The 17385-nt window shown below is 44.9% G+C and overlaps 1 protein-coding gene across 1 annotated transcript in view; it reads right to left on the reverse strand.

Moving 5' to 3' along the window:
* PIWIL4 (piwi like RNA-mediated gene silencing 4) overlaps window positions 1-17385 on the reverse strand; it is a 558880-nt gene that overhangs the window by 15405 nt on the left and 526090 nt on the right. Inside the window, exon 17 of the mRNA XM_082244560.1 lies at window positions 9080-9227. Coding sequence (XP_082100686.1) covers window positions 9080-9227 — 148 coding nt within the window. The remainder of the gene's footprint in view (window positions 1-9079; window positions 9228-17385) is intronic.

A 17385-nucleotide genomic window follows, 5' to 3' on the forward strand; every position in this document is an offset into this window, starting at 1 on the left:
GCAAATATACACTATTATACAAGCTGTACACTCACTACTTTACATTGCAGTAAAGTGTTATTTCTTCAGTGTTGTCACATGAAAAGATGTAATAAAATATTTACAAAAATGTGAGGGGTGTACTCACTGTTGTGAGATACTGTATAATATGTAATGGGTTCTGCTCATATAGATAATAGTATTTATTTGCTATACACTCTCTCACATAAGCTATGCTTACCCTTCTAACCATCGATTGTAATGTAAAATATGAGTTGTTTTTATTTGTAACTGCTTTAAATCTGCTATAGATTATACTCAGGTAGCTGTATTTTACGCCCTTTTTGCTATGCACCATGCACTAATAATGATTTTCAGTACCCCAGCGGCCCCCACTGGCTGTGGATTGTGTGGATGGTAGGCAAAAGCGGTGAGCTGGCACTTGTTATCTCCCAGCCCCGCTCCCCCCACCTCATAGCTAGAGTCAGGATGGCTGCCCGGGAGGCCTGATTAAGGAGCATGCATGCTCTGAACGCACGCCGCTGATGTCACACCTGTCAACCCACCCTGCACTGGCTCTCTGTCCCCCCTGGTAATGTCTGGCTTTTCCCTCCGCCCACGGACTCCACCGGCGCTGCCGGCAACGTGATACCCTGAGGACTCCAGACTGCCCCCAAGACAGACCCGTAAGGTTGTCACCTAATACATGTCCTTCTCACTTTGCCTGTCTGAAAGTGCATTCAAATAAAGTGTATTATTACCTTTTTAACCCTATACTTAGATTGGTGCTGCTCTTTGTGTTTACTTTGAATTATTTCTAGCCTTTTAATCTAAACAATGATGAATTTTGCCTTCCCTCACTTTTCTACAGGAATGAGGCCATGACTTGCTGAGGGTTACAAAAAGGCCTGTGAAATTTAAAAGAGAAGCACCCAGCTAAGAGAGGTGTTGGCCTAAGCCAGAATATCCGTGTTCTATGAGGAAGTGGCAACTGCTGCTAAGGGCGAAGGCAAAATGGCGCTGAATGATTTTCATTATGGTGCGACCAGGCGTCCCCAATCTATGCAGGAACGAGATCACAGAAAACCAAAATACTATGCCCAGGAAATTATGAAAATGCATGCAATTAAGTCAGATTGCACCAAGGAGCCCTCACTGGGATAACTGCAGCACCCTGCCAGCTAGGTCATCGGATGCACTGTATCCTGGATATCACTGTCCACAGGATTCAGTGCTAACTGGTAGACATTACAGGCGGTCTCTGTTATTGTATGAGGGGTCTGGGTACAGTCCTTCTTGGCCATTGGACTGCAGCAAGTGTTCCAGATGACGCTTTCCTCTACTCTGTTCAGGGGTGTTATGAGCAGGCCAGGAAATCTGGACCAAGCTTTGCAGGGAAAATATTCATAAGGACTTCTGTAGGTAAATCCACCGCCTAAGAACACTAGCTGAGCTGGGAGGGGTTATGTATGGGTGGAGATTCCTGTTTTTTTCTTTTTGGCCAGTGTCCACACACCTGAAGGTGGAAGCATAAACCAAGTAGTCATAAATATTAGTTCTCTGGGTCAGTGGTACACTGCTGCCATACAGCTTGTTTACAGCAGAGCGCCCTAAGCCTCCTCACCAGCTCCCTGCGGCTTCTAATCCTGCACTATGGGTACTGGTTTTGGGAGATTCCTTCCTGAAAGATAAACGGTGTAATGCTGATTTACTGACAACTTCCTGCTGCATTTTCCCCCTCCGTAACACACAGCTAGCCAGCCTTGTCCACATCTTCCTGGGATTACTATGTAAAAGTGCCCTAGGGAAGAAAGTATTAGAGACCTTCTATCGTTCATACATTGCACTGAGGTATTGCATCTTAGTTTGGTAACCCGACTGCTCACTGATTGATAAGACCGCTCTCAAGAAAATAATTCACAACGCACAGAAAATTGTGGGCTGTAAACTTCTCTCTCTAGATAAAATTTATCAGTCTTGTTGTCTTTGTAGAGCAGGGAAAACAGTGAGAGATTTGTCCCATCCTGGTCATCACTTCTATGAATTATTGCCTCCTGGTAGACAGTTTAGAAATATAAAGGTGAGGACAAACAGATTTAGAAAAAGCTATTAAGGCTATAAATATGGGCTATAAATATGGAAATTAAATCAAATCATATAGCCAAGAGGTCCTGGGTTACTGTTTGTTATAACAGGGTGGTCTTTTTTTTTAAAGACGGGAATAGTTTAGTATTATTTGACATACATTTGACTCATGTACTGTACTGTGACTGAGCATGTGATGTATTGTTTTTATGTTATTTTGTATAATGTGAGGAGTAGGATTGAAATTTAATTGTGAAATACTTTTTTACAATGACAATACATATTATCTACAGTATCTATCTTTACATTTCAAATCCTTTGTGTCCTGTGATGTACAATTAGGAAAACTTATTAACAATCAGATAGAGCTAGAAAAGGCTAATCTCCATTGACTTTTTTTTTTTTGCTACATATTAGGGATAATATACCATTTTGCAATTTCAGCCATGAATATGCTTGATTAAATTTACTCTAATGAAAAGCTGTAGAGGTGGAATAAAGTGTGGCCGTTTTGAACAAAGTTATGTATTGTAAGAAATACATTTATTCGGGTTGAAACTGCAAGATAGGTGAAATATTTTTTGACCATACCCTGCTTTAAATATTCTCTGTTCTGAAACTATAACGAAACTTTTGTAAATGCATTCATTAATTTTAACTCTCTCACAAAGAGCATTTTACAGGAAACAAATAAAACCAGCTTGTGAATTGCTAATACCATCCAGTACACACTGATTCGGACAGTAAGGAATCTGCATTGGATGCAGGAATGCCTGTATTGCAATACAAACAGGAGTCATCAGATCCCCAGTTTTCTCACAAAAAGCAGTGGGGCACACTATTGCACTATAGCTACACTTGGTTAAAAGATAAAAACCCAGAGTTTCACTTACAAGCTTTAAGAAAAAACACTACTGCTGTCAGTTTCTATGATACAAAAGGATCCTTGATGGTTTGGGAACGCATATTTTCACAACTGTTTCCTTTCTTCTTTTTGACCAGTAGGGGTCACTAATGTACTGAACACACAGCACTAACTGCATATAAACATTCTGCTTTAAAATATATTCTATGTATATCTGCTCTAGTTAATTTAGAATATCCGTCCTCAATATTAAATCTTAGAAAAACTGCTATGTCCAGCACACAAAATCCCTTACAAGGCCTGGATAATCTGGCCAGTATTAGCAAATGCAATGAAATAGTACATGTTTATATTGTGCCTGAAATAAATTACTCTGTTCTATTTATGAAAAAGATATTCCTTAAAAAAAATATATATATATATATATACAGTATATTTAGCTCTTCTAATGAAAAGACTCTTCCCATGATAAACATCCACAAATTCTAATCAAATGTTGCAACCTAATCTGCTGACACAGATATTAGATGACAGTCTCTCAATCTGGTGGTGAAAATCTAATATGTATGGGGGAGCCCAAGATAGTCTTAACCACTTCAATACTGGGCACTTTCACCCCCTTCCTGCCCAGGCCAATTTTCAGCTTTTAGCGCTGTTGCATTTTGAATGACAATTGCGCGTTCATGCAACACTGTACCTACACCAACTTTATGTCATTTTCCCCCCACAAATAGATCTTTCTTTTGGTGGTATTTGATCACCGCAAGGTTTTTTCTTTTTTGCTAAACAAATAAAAAAAAGACCGAAAAGTTTGAATTAAAAAAAAAGTTTTTTGTTTATGCTATACAATTTTGTAAATAAATAAGTTTTTTCCTGCACTAATGAGCACTAATGAGACCGCACTGACAGGCAACGATGAGGGTGGCACTGATATGTGGCACTGATAGGTAGCACTGATATGCAGCATTGATGGGCACTGATAGGCAGCACTGATGGGCGGCACTGATAGATGGCAATGATGGGCACTGGTGGGCAGGGCACTGGTGGGCAGCACTGATGGGGAGGGCACTGGTGGGCAGCACTGATGGGGAGGGCACTGGCGGGCTCCCTGAGCCCTAATTGCTATCCCTGGTGGCCATAGTGGGCATCCCTGGGGTCATGGGTGGGCATCCCTGAGGTCATAGGTGGGCATCCCTGGTGGTTTTAGTGCCACCCCCCCCGAGGCTCTGCACTGGTAATCAATGATCTGATTACCAGTGCAGACCCCCCCTGTCAGGAGAGCCGCAGATCGGCTCTCCTTTACTCGTGCCTGTCAGGCACGTACTGAGGAAAGCCGATCAACGGCTCTTCCTGTGTATTATGTGACTAGCCGTGATTGGACACGGCTGGTCACATGGTAAAGAGCCTACGTCAGTGTGACACGCCGCATCACCGATCGCCGCTCTGCGCGCCCCCCCGCAGAGCGCATTATCCTGCCGCCGTCATATGACGTCTGGTCAGGATAATGCAACCACATTCCTGCCGTCAATCGCCTATAGGGCGGGCAGGAAGTGGTCAAAGAGATAAGTCAACACCAGAACTCCCTGCAGGGAGGCATGCTACTTCCTCCATAAGAGGAATGCTTGGGCAACACCAAAATGGTCACAGCAGAGATCGTATGATGTTCAAATGTGCAAGTATGATTGTAAATGGCCAGCAATAACCTGCATTCTAAATAAATCTACCTTGTATTAGTGCATGTAATATACTACTACAAGAGCAGCAGAAATAAGAGACTGCATTCATGTTTTACTTACCCTATTCCGCCCGCGCTATAGCCGAAAGACGGCTACAATACAAGCTTACTTTGCCGGGAGGAATTACATGGACGTCCTCCCGTGATCCTGCCTTCCCACGTGCCCCCTGCGGTCCGCTCTTTGATCGCCGATTCCTTTGGACTCAGCTAATCACAGATCGGGGTAATGGGCTCTTTACCACGTGATCAGCGGTAGCCAATGACAACTGATTACGGATGTCAACACAAGCCAGGTAAAACAAGAGAGCTGATAACCGGCTTGTGGTAAAGGGACATTGATAATCAGGGGACCGATTATCAGTGGAGTCCCAACAGTGCCCACTAGTGTTGCCAATCAGTGCCCACCAGTCTGCCTATCAGTGCCCATTAGTGCCTCTTCATCAGTGTCTCCTATCAATGCCCATCAGTGCCACCTATCAATGCCCATCAGTGCAGCCTCATCTGCGCACATCAACGAAAAGAAAAATTACCTGTTTGCAAAATTTTATAACAATAAAAAACGTTTGTTTTTTTTTTTCACAATTTTCTGTCTTTTTTCGTTTGTTTAGCGAAAAATAAAAAATCCAGTAGTGATTAAATACCACCAAAAGAAAGCTCTATTTGTGTGAAAAAGAAAATATGTCATATGGGTACAGAGTTGCACGACTGTTCAATTATCATTGAAAGTGTGACAGCCCTGAAAGCTGAAAATTGGCCTGGGCAGGAAGGTGGTGAAAGTGCCCAGTGGGCAGAAGGTTATAAAGATATTTTTTTTTTGTTTTATAACAAACTATACTTCCCTGCTCTGTTTAGAGCCGCCAGACCTCTTCTTCTCGAGTCCCTCGACAGCGCTCTTGGCTCCTCCTCTACGCTCAGTGCCCCCACAGTAAGCTTCTTCACATGGGACCACTTGTGCCTGCTTGTGCCCGAGCCCTGCTACTGCGTCAAAGCTCCCCCCCCCCCCCCCGGCTTTGATTGACAGCAGCAGAAGCCAATGGCCAAAAGAGCTGTAGACGTGCACAGCATTGGTTCGAATGAAGGGCTTTGGTAAGTAAAACGGGGAAACTGATGACTAAACATTTCTTAATTTAATGCAAGGAATGCATTAGGGTAAAAAATGTTTAGACTTTAGAACCACTTTAAACACACCAGCCTTTCCAATGTAAGAATTCTAATGGGAAATGTCAGCAGGTTTGCTGAGAAGATATTAGAGAATTGTGCTGCATTTTCCCTCTACTGTTTCTCCGATGTCTGTTCCAAGCTCAGTGGGGACAGAGAATATGAATTTGCATAGATAACACTACTCTACATAACACATTTGCTACTTTTGTCGTTTTTTAATTCTCTTCTATTTTTTTACAACAAAGTGATCGAGGAGCAATGCAACAGAGAGCTATGGGAACAATATACTCATTTTCATATGAATTTTTAAGAGTGTTTGTAGCATTTTCTGGTGTTCCAGCATATCTGCTTGTTATTGCATGTGTTTTCACACACGAAAACCCACCCAAAATACACAAAAACGTGGATAATGTGCCGCACAGAAAGAAATTTTAAAACTGCATTGTGGTTTTATAATATAAAATGTGAACACTGCTCAGCTGAAATTTTCAGGGCATTTTCCCACTTTAGTGCTGTGTGGTAATGAAGTTACATGTGTTATCATATGCCACGTCAAACATTACCATGCATTTTGTTAGGGCAGCCTATTCATTTTTAATGGGCAACCAATGCACCAGCTTACTTCCAGCACACCACAATGCACAGCATGTATGCCTGTTCCTGTATTAGTTGGGTATGCTACATTGACCCTGTCGATTAGAGCAGGTGCAAACTGTTGCGGCAGTAATCTCCTGATTCCTGTTGCAGCTCAGAATGGTCAGGTGCAGCTGCCAGCCCCATTTACTATAATGAAATGTCACCAGCGGCTGCAAGTAAAACTAACAAGGCTGGAGGCCACACTGAGCCGCAGCAGGAATCAGAAGATTCCTGCCGCTACAATTTGCACCGGCCTTAATCAACAGTGTGAATGTAGCCTTAGAGGGCCATTGTGAATGTTACGGCAGTGTGCTTTATGTTACTACAGCACATAGATCTGAAATGGCCCTCAATGTTTGATATCAGCAACAGAGAGGACAGAAGCAATTCACAAATTAAATGAGTCACAACAATCTTTGATTGACCTATTAGTGCAGACAGTCCCAATCGAGAAAGAAACATGCCATTTACTAAATTAGGTAACTGACATGATGAATTATGTAATTCTCCAGGCATCAGACATATCTGCATGGAAATATTTAGGAGAAATAAAAACATTGAATCCGGATTCCATAATTAAATAAAATAAAAAGAATAAAATCAGTAAATCATAAATATTAGTTTTTCCTAAATATTTCCAAACAGATAAATCTCATGTATCATTTGATACATGAGATATATCTGTATTAGGCTTGTGACGGTATCAGATTTTCATGCTGCGATTAATTGATTAAGGTTTTGCCACGGTATACGGTATTATCACGGTATTCTATTATTAAATTTAAATTATTAAATTTCCACCTCACTTCAATTTCATTTCTGAATTTAGGGGCTTTGGTTCACTTATGCACATTATTATATAGTCAGTCAGTACAGACTCTGTGAACCAGGCCTAAAATAGGTCATCAAGCAGTGTCTGGCCTAACTGGTGATAACTGGTCCTGGCGCTCGGCTCTGATCCGATGGCCTGGTCATTAAGAGGGCAAATCCTTGTGGTCAAGAAGTGGTTAAACCTGAAGGAGGTGTTGTTTATAAATGACTTTACTATTGCTTTAGGCCTGGTTCACATGTATGCGGGTTGGTGGTTCACATGTATGCGGGTTGGCGGCCCACATTTGCACAGGCATAGCAGCCCATTGATTTGAACGGGCTGCTATGCCCTCATTTTCCGCAGAAAAAAGGTGCATGCAGCATTTTTTTTAAATTCAGTGGCCTTGAAATCCATCCTGCTTTTGCACCATGCGACTAACCTGCAGTTCCTGCTCTGGCAAGCTTTCTGCATTTTTTGTAGACACTGCTTGATGGCTATATAATAATGTAATGTGGGCTGCTATGCGTGTGTGTGTGTATATATATTTATTAGAGCTGCACGATTCTGGCCAAAATGAGAATCACGATTTTTTAGCTTGGAATAAAGATCACGATTCTCTCACGATTCTCTGTGTAACAAAAAAAAAAATTGGGATAACTTTACTGTTACGTTTTTTTTTTTTTTTTTATTCATTAAAGTCTAATCATTGCGTTTGAAAGACTGCTGCGCAAATACAGTGTGACATAAAATATTACAACAATCGCCATTTTATTCTGTAGGGTCTCTGCTAAAAAAATATATAAAATGTTTGGGGGTTCTAAGTACTTTTCTAGCAAAAAAAAAACAGATTTTAACTTGCAAGCAACAAGTGTCAGAAAAAGATCCAGTCTTTAAGAGGTTAAACTTCCTTTCTCCCTGGCAGAGGGAAGGAAAAGATACAAATGTAATCATTTTTGTTTATAGTTAGGAGACTTAATGCTGAAAGGGGTTAGCTGTGTGAGTGAATGAGTCATCCAGCTCACTGAAATGTATCAATTCACAAGTCAGGCAGACTTGACAGAGAAACTCGGTATTTTAAAAATGCCACAATAACAATACCGTGGCTATGCAATACCGCGATATATCGAATTACCGAAAACCGGCATATGTCTAATCTGTATCATATATTAAATGTATAATCATTGAATTCAGGATCCAGGCAGTCATGATTTTTAAATTTTACGATTTTCCACTGGATCACTTTGCATTAATATATTTGAATGAATCAAAACAATTCGCTTTGGTTGGAAATCAATTTAGTTATTACTATTCAGCAGTTTTCAAACTTTCTTTACTAAATCTTCGCCTACATGTCACATGAGTTAGCCTCACCACTGTCGTATCTCTTCAGGGAAAATTAATGTAAGTGTTATCTAAAGCCAGAACTTTTTATTTTGGGAGAGAGAAGAGGTTAGAAAAAACTCAGGATATATTTTTTTGCACTGCGTGTCCTAATGTGGGAATGAGGGGGCTTCTTTTAACTTCCTGTCACACAAAAGTGAAAAAAAATAATCTTTACTGAGTGGAAATCCCCTCTAAGACAATTGTGTTCACTGCATAAATTCCTTCTCATCTCTTTCAGAGACAGCTATACATATTTGGATTTCCTTTTTTTTTTTTCTTTCCCAATGACAACGGCCACCAGGACAAAAATAGGGAGTGAATTTCCCCAAGAAGAAGAAAGACCTGAGTGATCCTGTAACAATCCTGATGCACATCTCATTGATTTAAAAATAAGTGGTAAATGGTCCAAGTATATTTTACTCACAGGCCAGTTGTAGTACAGATGACAAAGCTTGTATGTCAGACGTTGCAGGTGATCGGGTTTCAGACAGTTGGAGTCATAAAGCACGTTGTAATATGTAGGGTTTACTGTACCCTGACGGGCATTTTGACTTATCAGGAAAAAGTCATACCTAGGCAACAACAGTTTTGTATTAGATTAAGCACATATTAAATAACTTCTACATAAAATCAACATGGAAGAAGAAAAATGTAGAGAGTGATAGCTAGGCATTATAGTGGCTATGTGGTTAGAGCTCCTGAAGTGTTGGGATCAACAGTTCGATTCTCACCAAGGACATGAGGACATCTGGAATTGGTTGGTTGTTCCAATATTTGAGTACATTTTTTCCTACACTCCAAAGACATACTGGTATGTTAGCTGGCTTTCTCCCAAAGCGTGCCATGATGTGCATGCATATGACTGTGATAGAGCAATTAGACTGTAAGTTCCTACGAGAACATGGACTGATTGACATGGTTCCATTGTTTTTTGAACATGCAGATAAAATTTAAATCATCGCTTTAGAACTGAGTAACATAAATTATTTATCGTACTCATCTTTTTACTGGCTACTCAAACATCCATAAAAGGATGAGTATTGTAATTTTAAAAATATAGTATTTTTTTTTTTCTACTCAACATAAAATCCCTTCCTCTGAGTTAATTTATGGACACAGCCCAGCAATATTTTTAAACCATAAGGTTATAGCTCCATCTTCAGGAGTAGGACACTAGGCTGAAAAACCACCTATGGGAAGTCCTTACTGGAGGCTAAACCCTCCACCTGCTATAGGCATCTCAGTTAGTTACCAATCAGTACAGAAAAGAACTAAGAGAGAATAGAATTTTTGTAAGAACTTACCGTAAAATTATTTTCTCTGAGTCCTCTGACAGTCGCCGCCCACTCATACAATCTGCACGTCTGGGTACTGGCCTTCTCCACAGGAGTACTGTAAGCTAGGCAGAAGATTTTGTTAGAATATTCACAAAAACTTTGTATAGACACACCTACAGGGGGCTGTCCCTATGGCCAATACCCCCAGCTAGCTTCATTCCCAATTCAGTTTGGTAACAAGCAGTATAGAGATCCACAAACCCCAAAAGAGGGGCGGGGGGCGGCGACTGTCAGAGGACTCAGAGAAAATAATTTTACGGTAAGTTTTTACAAAAATTCTATTTTCTCTTATGTCCTCTGACAGTCGACGCCCACTCATACAATCTGCACGTCTGGGACGTCCCAAAGCAGTGTAGATGTGAGGGGTGGGAAAACATACCTGTCAAGAATGTCAACGCAGCACCCAGGTCAGAGAAAAGAACCTTTTCTGAACCAGAAAGGTAAACACTGGGCAACAAGAAAGCTCAACAGGAGCGAAAGCCCAGGAAAACAAACCCAAAAAAGGGAAAACCCCCAACAGGAGACAGGCAAAAACTACCCTGTCACCCCTAAGGCAATGCCGCACTCAAAACTTTGCGGCCAAAAGAGGCATCCGCTGATGCCAAGACATCAAGTTTTTAAAATTTTGTAAAGGTATGCACGGACGACCAGGTCGCCGCTTTGCACACCTGAGTCACCCACGCCTGATGGTGGAAGGCCCAAGACGCACTAATCGCTCTGGTAGAGTGCGCTGTGACAGGGAAAGGCGGAACCTGATCCCTAATTGAATAGGCCTGCACAATCGTCTGCCTGATCCATTTTGAAATGGTTGCCGCAGACGCAACCGGAAGGATAAAAAGACAATCCGACTTTCTGAAGGATTCAGTAGACGACAGGTAAACCCTGATCGCCCGTACCACATCCAAGGAATGCAAGGCAAACTCCGTAGGATGCTTAGGCTTCGCACACAGCAAAGGTAGGACAATGTCCTCGTTGAGATGGAAGTCCGAAACCACCTTCGGAAGAAAGGAGTGATGAGGTCGCAAGACCACTTTATCCCTATGAACAACCAGATAGGGGGAGCGGCAAGACAGGGCCGCCAACTCCAACACTCTGCGAGCAGATGTTATCGCCACCAGAAAGGCAACTTTCCGTCACAGTACCGGCAGAGGAATCTCCCGGATGTTCTCAAAGGGAGGACATTGCAAAATGGACAGAACCAAATTCAGGTCCCAAGGAGGCAAGGGTGCCCTCCTAGGGGGAGCCAGATGACGCACCCCTTGAATGAAGGTGCGGATCAAGGAATTAGACGCCAAAGGGCGCTGAAAAAGAATGGCCAGCGCAGACAACTGGCCCTTAATAGTGGTCAGCGCAAGACGCTGCTCCACTCCAGTTTGCAGGAAAGCCAACACTCTCGCCACCGAAACCCCTACCACTCGCACTAGGCGAAATAAGCCTTCCAGGTACGATAATAAATCTTACCTGAGGAGGCCTTCCTAGCCTTGAGCAAGGTAGGAATGACCGCCGACGAGAGACCTCTGTCTCTCAAGACCTGGCTTTCAACAGCCCACGCCGTCAAATCCAGCGACTGTAAAGCAGGATGGAAGATCGGCCCTTGAGACAGATGATCGTCTCTTAGTGGGAGCCGACAGGGAGGCTCGACGACCAGTTGCATGATGTCCGCGTACCAAGACCGACACGGCCAGTCTGGGGTCACCAGAATCACCAACCTCGGTTCCGAGACCAACCTGTGGAGGAATCTGGACAACAACTGAATCGGGGGAAAGGCATAAATCAGCCAATACCGATTCCAAGGCACCACCAACGCGTCCGTGCCACAAACCTTCCCACCTTGTTGTTGAGACGAGACGCGAATAGATCCACGTCCGGGGATCCCCACCGTGCACACAGCATCTGAAACACCTCCGGTGGAAGGACCAATGCCCTTGGTCCAGGGTCTGGCGACTCAGATAGTCTGCCTGCCAGTTCTCCACACCTGGAATGTGAACTGCCGAAATCGCAGGGACCTGCATTTCGGCCCAGGACAGAATCTCGGCCACTTCCTTGGCCGCCCTGGCACTCCTGGTGCTCCCTTGGTGATTGATGTAAGCCACCGCAGTTGCGCTGTCTGTCTGCACACGCACTGGGCAGCCCCGAAGACGATCCGAATAACGGAGCAAACAGAGCCTGATTGCCCGCAGTTCCAAAATATTTATCAGCAGGGAGGATTCTCCCTCCGACCAAGTGCCCTGGGCAGACGACTTGCCCAGAACTGAATTGGGAATGAAGCTAGCTGGGGGTATTGACCATAGGGACAGCCCCCTGTAGGCGTGTCTATACAAGATTTTTGTGAATATTCTAACAAAATCTTCTGCCTAGCTTACTCCTGGGGAGAAGGCCAATACCCAGACGTGGAAATTGTATGAGTGGGCGGCGACTGTCAGAGGACGTAAGAAAAAACAATTTTATGGTGAGTAGAAACAATCCTGTTTTCACTTATGTTCACCGAAGGACACAGGCCAACAATATTCTTGACCGTAGGGACATCCCAAAGCACTGACCATCGAGGAGTGAGAAGATAGAAAAAAAAACCCTGGGGGAAAAAAAGTTTAAACCGCTGCCTGCAAACCCAAGCAGTGGACAAAATCTGCACCTGAAGGTGCAAAACAGCAATCATGTAGGAAACTGGGTAAAAGGCATGGACATAAACCAAGAAGCAGGTCACAACTTGAGACACACCGGATGCCTAAGACCAAAACACCCTATAAGCCTCATATTAGTATTCCTCAATTAGGAAAAATGGGGAAGACCTAATCCCTAATGACATAGACCTGAACAATGGCTGTAAGAGCCAACATGAAAAGGAAACTGAGGCTTCTACCTAATAAGACCCAGCACTGATAATGTCATGTAGAAGTGACAGACACCATAAAAAAGGACCTGTGGGAGAGTTACCAGAGTAAGGACCCCAACATATACAACCCCCATTCTACAATAGAAAATAAATAGAACAGGGCAACAGAAAGTTGGCAAAGTGGTACTAACAAGGAAGAGCCGGAAGAACAGTTTTCAAATAATTAGATTAATGGGCATAAAAAGGGCATCTTAGAAAGCCAGAGTGTTTTAGAAGTACAGACGGGCAGAGGTTCACCAATTTGTGGGAAGCTCCATCTAAAAACTGTTAAACAATTTCAGAATAATATTCCTTAACATGAAATTAAAAAACTTTAAATATATCATCATCTACAGTACAAATCTCTGTGCGCAAGAGACAAGGCCGAAACACAATATTGGATGCCAATGATCTTTGATTCTGTGACGGACATCAGTGCATGGGCTGAGGAGTACTTACAAAAATCATAGTCTGTGCAAAAATAGTAAGGTAAAGCTCTATCATTCAAAGAAGAAGCCAGATCTGAGCATGATCCAGAAACTCCACCTTCTTCTCTGTGCCAAGGCTCATTTAAAATGATCTGTTGCCAAATGGAAAACTATTTTAAGGTCAAATGAATAGAAATTTGACATTTTTTTCGGCAACCATGGGTGCTATGTCAGATTATAGAGGAGAGGGACATTCTGAAAACCTGCATCTCTTATGATGTTGGCTTCATTATTATGTACGGAGTGAGCAGCATGCACATCTGGAAAGGTACCATCAATTCTGAACAATATATATAGGTTTTAGAGCAGTATATGCTCCCATCCAGATGACGTCTTTCGGGGAAGGCCATGCATATATCAGCAGGACAATGCTATACTGCATCTATGACAATAGCATTGCTTCGTAGTAGACCTTGGGTGCCTAACTGGTTTGCCTGCAGTCCAGACCTTTTACCAGCTGAAAATATTTGGGGTATCTTAAAACAAAAAATACAACAAAGACTGAGGACTGTTAACCAGTTAGAATCCTATATCAGGTTAAAAACGGGATAACATTCCTCTTCCAAAACTCCAGCAACTGGTCTCCTCAATTCTTAGATGTTTACAGAGTGTTGTCAAAAGAAGAGAGGATGCTACAATGGCACTGGCCCAACTTTTTTGAGACCTGTTGCTGCCATCAATTTAAAAAAAACGGAATTTTTGTAAAATCTTACCTGTAAAATTCCTTTCTCTGAGTCCTCCGACAGTCGCCGCCTCTTCATATTCGTCACATATGGGGTATTAGACTTTGCTCCGAAGGAGTAGCTAGGCAACAGAATATGTTAACAATAAAGCTTTAACATATCCCACCCTCAAGGGGTGGTCCCCTCAGTCAATACCCTCCTACTTCCTGCAACCATATCTCAGTTTTAGTGGAATAGCAGTAGAGTATACATTCAAACCCCAAAGAGGGGCGGGGGCGGCGACTGTCGGAGGACTCAGAGAAAGGAATTTTACAGGTAAGATTTTACAAAAATTCCGTTTTCTCTTACGTCCTCCGACAGTCGCCGCCTCTTCATATTCGTCACATATGGGGACGTCCCAAATCAGTGCAAACATGAGGGGTGGGAAACGCATCCGCGCCGAAAGGCAACGCAGTCTCCACATCAAAGAAAGGAACCTTACCAAAGGAAGGAAACCAGCTGGGCAACAGCAAAAATAAGTGCTCAACAGGAGCAACAACCCAGGAAAAGACAAAAAACCAGGGGATACAAAACTTATCCCAACAGCCAGGAGTCCCCAACAAGGGACCCTATGGAACAGCCGCACTAAGAACCTTGCGGCCAAAGGAAGCATCCGCCGATGCCTGAACATCTACTTTGTAGAATTTTGTGAAAGTGTGTACGGTCGACCAAGTCGCCGCCTTACACACCTGGGCTACAGAAGCCCCATGACGGCAGGCCCAAGACGTACTCAGTGATCTAGTAGAGTGCGCCTTCACAGGCACAGGGGGAACCTTCCCCTGCAAGGCATAGGCCTGTTCAACGGTCTGCCTGATCCATTTGGCAATGGTAGAGGCGGAAGCCGCCATGCCCTTCCGAGGACCCTCTGGAAGAACAAACAAGGAGTCAGTCTTACGAAAAGACTCAGTCGATTTAAGGTAAACCCTTATCGCCCGAACAACATCCAGAGAGTGCAATCTCACCTCCTTCGGATGTTTAGGCTTCGTGCACAACGAAGGCAAAACAATATCCTCGTTAAGATGGAATTCCGAAACTCGTTTCGGTAGAAAAGAAGGATTAGGTCGCAAGACCACCTTATCCAAATGAACAACCAGGTACGGAGACTTGCAGGACAAAGCCGCCAGTTCCGACATTCTGCGAGCCGAAGTGATCGCCACCAAAAAGGCGACCTTTTTGGACAACATAGACAACGAGATCTCCCTGATCTGTTCAAAAGGAGCACGTTGTAACACAGATAGAACTAGATTCAAGTCCCAAGGGGGCAAAGGATCCCTCCTAGGAGGAACCAGATGCCGCACACCCTGAATAAAAGTGCCAACCAAGGAGTTGGAAGCCACGGGACGTTGAAACAGAACGGCCAGCGCCGACACCTGACCCTTAATCGTAGCCAGCGCCAAACGCTGATCGACACCCGTCTGAAGGAAAGACAGCACACGGGAAACCGAGTACGTGCGGGGTGAAAACCCCCTGGACTCACACCAGGCAAAATAGGCCTTCCAAGTACGGTAATAAACCTTCCCCGAGGAAGACTTCCTCGCGTTGATCAAAGTATGAACGACCTCTGGAGAGAGACCCTTCTCCTTCAGGACCTCGGTCTCAACAGCCAGGCCGTCAAAGCCAGCGACTGTAAAGCAGGATGGTAAATCGGTCCTTGAGACAGTAGATCGTCTCGAAGAGGCAGACGCCAAGGAGCGTCGACCGCCAGATTCACGAGGTCTGCGTACCAGGACCGGCGAGGCCAGTCCGGTGCCACAAGAATCACCGTGCTGCGTTCCGAGTGCAACCTGCGAAGGAACCTGGACAGCAACTGAATCGGTGGAAACGCGTACATCAGCCTGTACTGATGCCACGGGGCCACTAACGCGTCCGACGCGTCTGCCCGAGGGTCGCGCGTCCTTGCCACGAACCTCTTCACCTTGTAGTTGAGGCGAGACGCGAACAGGTCCACATCTGGAAGACCCCACTTCGCGCACAACATCCGGAAGACAGCCGGGTGGAGAGACCATTCCCCCTGATCCAGGGTCTGGCGACTCAGATAGTCCGCCTGCCAGTTCTCCACTCCCGGAATGTGAACCGCCGTTATCGCCGGGACATGAGTCTCGGCCCAAGACAGAATGTCGGCCACTTCTCGAGCCGCTCGGGCACTCCTGGTGCCCCCTTGGTGGTTGATGTAGGCCACCGCCGTGGCATTGTCCGTCTGCACCCGAACCGGGCAGCCCTGCAGCCGGTCCGTCCAGCGATGAAGACAGAGCCTTATCGCACGCAATTCCAGAATGTTGATCGGAAGGGAAGACTCCCCCTCCGACCAGGTCCCCTGGGCGGACAGAACGCCCAGAACACCACCCCAGCCCGACAGGCTGGCATCCGTGGTGATTATCGTCCACGAGATCGGACGAAACGACTTGCCCCCGGACACCAACGGGGACTGGAGCCACCACAGAAGGTTTTCCCCTGGTGCGATGACTCAACGAGATCTGAAGATCCAGAGATTGAGGTCGCCCGTCCCACCTGGACAGGATCTCCGCTTGGAGACCCCGCGTGTGAAACTGCGCGAAAGGAATCGCCTCGAAGGCCGAGACCATCAATCCCAGACATCCCATACCCGTCCGCAGAGACGAGTGTGGAACGTCCCTGAGGGACCTGACTTCCTCCTGAAGGGTCCTGAGTTTGTCTTCCGGCAGGAAGACCTTCGCCTGCACCGAGTCCAGTATCATTCCCAGATAGGGGAGACGAACTGACGGACTCAGTGTCGACTTTGGAACATTTATCGTCCAACCGAACTCCTGCAGAGTTTGCATTGTGACAGACAGGTCCTTCTCCAGACCCTGTCTGGTCGCAGACCGAACCAGAATGTCGTCCAGATACCCCAGGACAGAAATGCCCTGGGCTCTCAATAATGCCAGAACCGGTGCAAGCACCTTGGTGAAGACCCGCGGAGCCGAGGCGAGCCCAAAGGGCAACGCCACAAACTGGTAGTGATCCTCCGCAATGGCAAATCGAAGGTACTTCTGATGACCCTCGAATATGGGGATGTGAAGGTACGCATCCTTCAAATCGATGGAGGCCATGAATTCCCCCGGAACCAGGGCAGCCACCACCGAGCGCAGGGATTCCATGCGGAACTTGCGAACTCGCACAGAGCGGTTCAGAGCTTTCAAGTCCAGAATCGGACGAACCTTGCCCTCCTTCCTGGGCACGGTGAACAGATTGGAATAAAACCCCCGAAATCTGTCCCGATGAGGCACCGGAACCACCACTCCCTGAGCCCTCAGGTCCCGCACCGCCAGGTGCAGATCCCGCAGGCGCTCTGG

Source organism: Pelophylax lessonae (genome assembly GCF_965119305.1).
Source record: "Pelophylax lessonae genome assembly, chromosome: 2".
In the NCBI taxonomy this organism is placed as follows: domain Eukaryota; kingdom Metazoa; phylum Chordata; class Amphibia; order Anura; family Ranidae; genus Pelophylax; species Pelophylax lessonae.